Raw genomic sequence first — 4,039 nt, forward strand, 5'->3', positions numbered from 1 at the left:
GCACAGACACATTTTCTTTGAGCTTCGATTTCAAGCTTCCCACTATGACTTCACTAAAATTTTTTATTTTTTCCAGAGCTGTGACTTTACTGAATTGATTAGGTCTTTTAACGACAAATCTAAATTTTGCCTTGTAGAAAATGACATCTGAAAATGCTTCAACTACTGCATCAACACAATCTGTTAGATCAAAGACAGATCCTACATGGGAGCATTGTGCTGAGGTCAAGCTCCCATATGGCAAAATTCGCCTAAAATGTTTGTACTGTGTAAAAGAATTTGCTGGTGGAGGGATTCATAGAATGAAACAACATCTTGCTGGAAAGAAAGGGGATGCAATAAGTTGCAAAAAGGTGCCTGTTGATGTTCGCTATCGACTTGAAGAAAATTTAAAGGAGATTAGGGAGAATAAAGGCAAAAGGCAAGATAGTTATGAAGAGGACAATCCATATGGCCCTAATGTCACACCATTAGAAAGTCATGATGGAAATTCAGAAGAAATTTCTATTCCTCAATCTCAAACCCTCAAGGAAATTCAATCACAAAGTCAAACGCAACTTGAAAAAAGAAAGGCTCCTATTGACAAATATTTTGCACTAAGAACAACCCCAGGAGCACAGCCAGGGATACGAAGTGCGCTTGCAGGTAAAGAACCTATACGTAGGGCAGACATGGCTTTTGCTAAGTGGATGTATGATTGTTGTATCCTATTGAATGTTGTCAATTTAGCATTCTTTTAACCTATGATTGATGCGTTTACAGCTATTGGCCCTGGTTATAAAGGGCCAAGTTATCATGCCATGAGAACTAAATTACTGCTTGATACTAAAAAGGAAGTTCAATAAATGGTTGATAGTTTTAGAAACTTTTGGGATGATACTGGTTGTACAAGCATGGCCGATGGTTGGCAAGATCAATCAAATAGGCAATTGATTAACTTTCTTGTCTATTCTCCTAGGGAAATTGTTTTTATTAAATCTGTTAATGTATCGCACATAGTCAAGGATACCTAAAATTTGTGCAACTTGTTCACTGAAATGGTTGACTTTTTTGGAGTCACAAATGTTGTGCACTTGGCAATTGATAATGCAGCTAATTATAAAGCTGCTAGGCGGTTATTATGTGATAAATTTCCTTTTATTTTTTGGTCTCCTTATACTGCACATTGTTTGAACTTGATTTTAGGAGATATCGGTAAAATGGATATTGTGATTGGCTTGACAACACGTGCATCTATGGTGACAAAGTTTGTTTATAATCATGCCTTTTTGCTTGCTTGGCTGAGAAAAAGAGAAGGTTGGACTGAAATTATTCGCCCTGGGGTGACACGATTTGCTACCACTTTTATTGCATTGAGAAGTATTCATGAGCATAAACATGATTTGCAAGCCTTGGTAACTAGCAAAGTATTTTTAGATTCTAGATACTCAAAAGGAGAAAAGGCAAAGGATGTGACTTTAATAGTGTTGGACAATCAATTTTGGAATGATTGTAAAATTATGATCCAAATTATTTCACCACTTATTTGGTTGTTGAGGATTGTTGATGCTGATGAGAGGCCTTCACTTGGGTATGTATATGATGGCATGTACAAGGCAAGAAAAACTATCAAGAATATATTAATGAATAAAAAGCCCTTGTATAAGCCTTACATAAGGATTATCAAGAAAAGGTGGGATTCTCAACTTCGTCAGAAGCTTCATGCAGCAGCTTATTTCCTAAATCCTGTGTTCTTTTATGATAAGCAGAGCTTTTCTAAAAAGCCAGAGGTTATGGCTGGATTTCTTGATGTTTTGGATAAGACAGTCACTTCTAACAAAACCAAGTTTGTGCAAGAAAGTTTGTTGTATTAAGATAGAGTTGACAGCTTCAGTCATTCCTTGGCCATTTCATCTAAAAACTCATTGCGGCCAAGTAAATTTTAATGCTTTTTTCATTTAACTTTAATACTTTTTAGTTTTTATAGTTCTTACTTATGTTTATCTTTGATGCTAAATTTTGCAGATGAATGGTGGAAAATGTTTGGTGATAGTGCACCAAATGTTAAAAAATTGGCAATGAGACTCTTAAGCCAAACTTCATCTTCATCTGGTTGTGAAAGAAATTGGAGTGTTTTTGAAAGAATACACTCTAAAAAAAAGGAATAGGTTAGAGCATAAAAGGTTAAATGATCTTGTGTTTATTCATTACAACTTTCGTTTGAGAAATAGGTATATCATTTAATTATAGCTAAACTTTGTTTAACATGAGTTTAATTATAAGTTAACTTCTAAAATTTTAATACTTTGGTTATGTGTTTTAGAGTTTATAACAAGAAAAGATCTTTTGATCCTATTGATTATGAAAGTATTGGTGACATTGAGTATTAGATCATGGAAGATGAAGATTCTCCCACCCTTAATTATGATGAGATAGAAGAAGCTATGCTTTATGATGATACAATAATTCCACAAGTTTCTATCAATCAAGATGAAGGTTTGATCTTTGAAATTTTTTAGTATTTAGTCATGTTATTTTTTTTCTTATAATATGTGTTACTTATTAATTTTAATATTTGATTTGTTACATTATTTAATAAAGGTAATAATGAAGGAGGAGGCAATGAGGTTTCGTCTGGGAGTGGATGTTCAATCATAGAAGGACTTGATTTGAGATCTTTTGCCCAAGAAGATGTTGAAACTTATAATGATGATGATTTACGGGAAACTCATGCTTGGCTTAATCAGGATCCACCAATCTTTGACAAGTCATGAATAGATAAATATGATGTTATGCTTGTTTAAATTGTTGGTGTGTTGTGTTGTATTGCCTTGTTAGTTGTTATTTTGTCATATGTTGAAGTTGAAGTTGAAGTTGACTATTTATCTTAATATTTTAATTATTTGATGTTTTTTTATATTATTATATAGATATATAATTTTTAAATTTAATTACCGGTTGGACCATACGAACCACGGACTGCTGTCTTCTCCAGTTCAATATCCGATTCGATTTTAAAAACATTGATCAGGAGTATCAATAACCGAAGAGATATCATGCGGATAGAGGAGTATCAATGAATATCTTTTTTTCAACATATTAATACTGAATAACTATATATCCAAACATCTATCAATAATCTATACTAAAAGTAAGTGTTTTCCTTTGATTAAAAAAGTGATAAATCTTTCAAAAAATATTAATTGAAAAAAAATTTAAAATATTTTTCTCTCCAATTTTTTTATAAGACATTCCTATCAATTTTATTAATATCAAAAAAGTTTATTAAAAATAAAAGTTAACAAAAATTTATTAAATATTAATATTTTTGATACTAAATAAAGAGGGTCAAAATAGTTGTTGAAAAAGCTTTCTTCCAATAGCGTTGAAAATATTATTTTAATCTTGACATGATACTTTGACGGTCATAATTATTTGTAAAAAATTCTATTATTTTTTGACTTTAAGTTATGCCCGTCAATATTCTTAAGTTGAAAATGCTGTATTTTGCTGTAGTGAAGATAGCTATACGAAAAGAATAGAAAACAGCATGTAATATTCACTTAGCCATGCGATATGTGCTGCTATTACTTTCCCCTCTTGTATTTGTTCAGAGCAGCATTTATCATTAAAATGACAAAAATTAACTTAAACATCACATTTAATATTTATTTTTTAAAAGTAAAAGAATAGATTGTTTCCTAAATTATTAGTTCAAAAATATTTAAAATTCTAAATCATTTTTTAGAATATTTTATTTTAATTTTTTAAAAATAATATAATGTCACTCTTATCATTGTTAAAAGTAAACTCTAATTGTTAATTAATTTAAAAAGAATTTTAAAATTTAAAAATAAGATCAATAAAATTTTATTGATTTTTTCTGTAAATTTTTTTGAATTCTTATTTATAATTTTTGAATCTTTTATTATAATTTTAGTTCTTTTTTATAATTTTTAAAGTCATTTTTATTATTTTTTATTAACATTACATAAAAAATAAACTTAAAATTCCAGACATCCCGAGGGCACTAATTAATATTAAATCTTTTTTCTATTTA

The 4,039-nt window shown here is 29.9% G+C and overlaps 1 protein-coding gene across 1 annotated transcript; it reads left to right on the forward strand.

Annotated features, from left to right (window-relative positions):
- The first annotated feature begins 1,037 nt into the window (after positions 1-1,037).
- On the forward strand, positions 1,038-2,753 carry LOC129292358 (uncharacterized). The gene is made up of 4 exons (XM_054929925.1): positions 1,038-1,839; positions 2,005-2,111; positions 2,370-2,475; positions 2,581-2,753. Exons 1-4 carry the CDS (start codon positions 1,038-1,040, stop codon positions 2,751-2,753), a joined length of 1,188 nt encoding a protein of 395 aa, XP_054785900.1.
- Positions 2,754-4,039: the final 1,286 nt, after the last annotated feature.

Source organism: Prosopis cineraria, unplaced genomic scaffold, assembly GCF_029017545.1.
Source record: "Prosopis cineraria cultivar Desert tree isolate PC_DT_omini unplaced genomic scaffold, ASM2901754v1 PC14, whole genome shotgun sequence".
NCBI lineage: Eukaryota > Viridiplantae > Streptophyta > Magnoliopsida > Fabales > Fabaceae > Prosopis > Prosopis cineraria.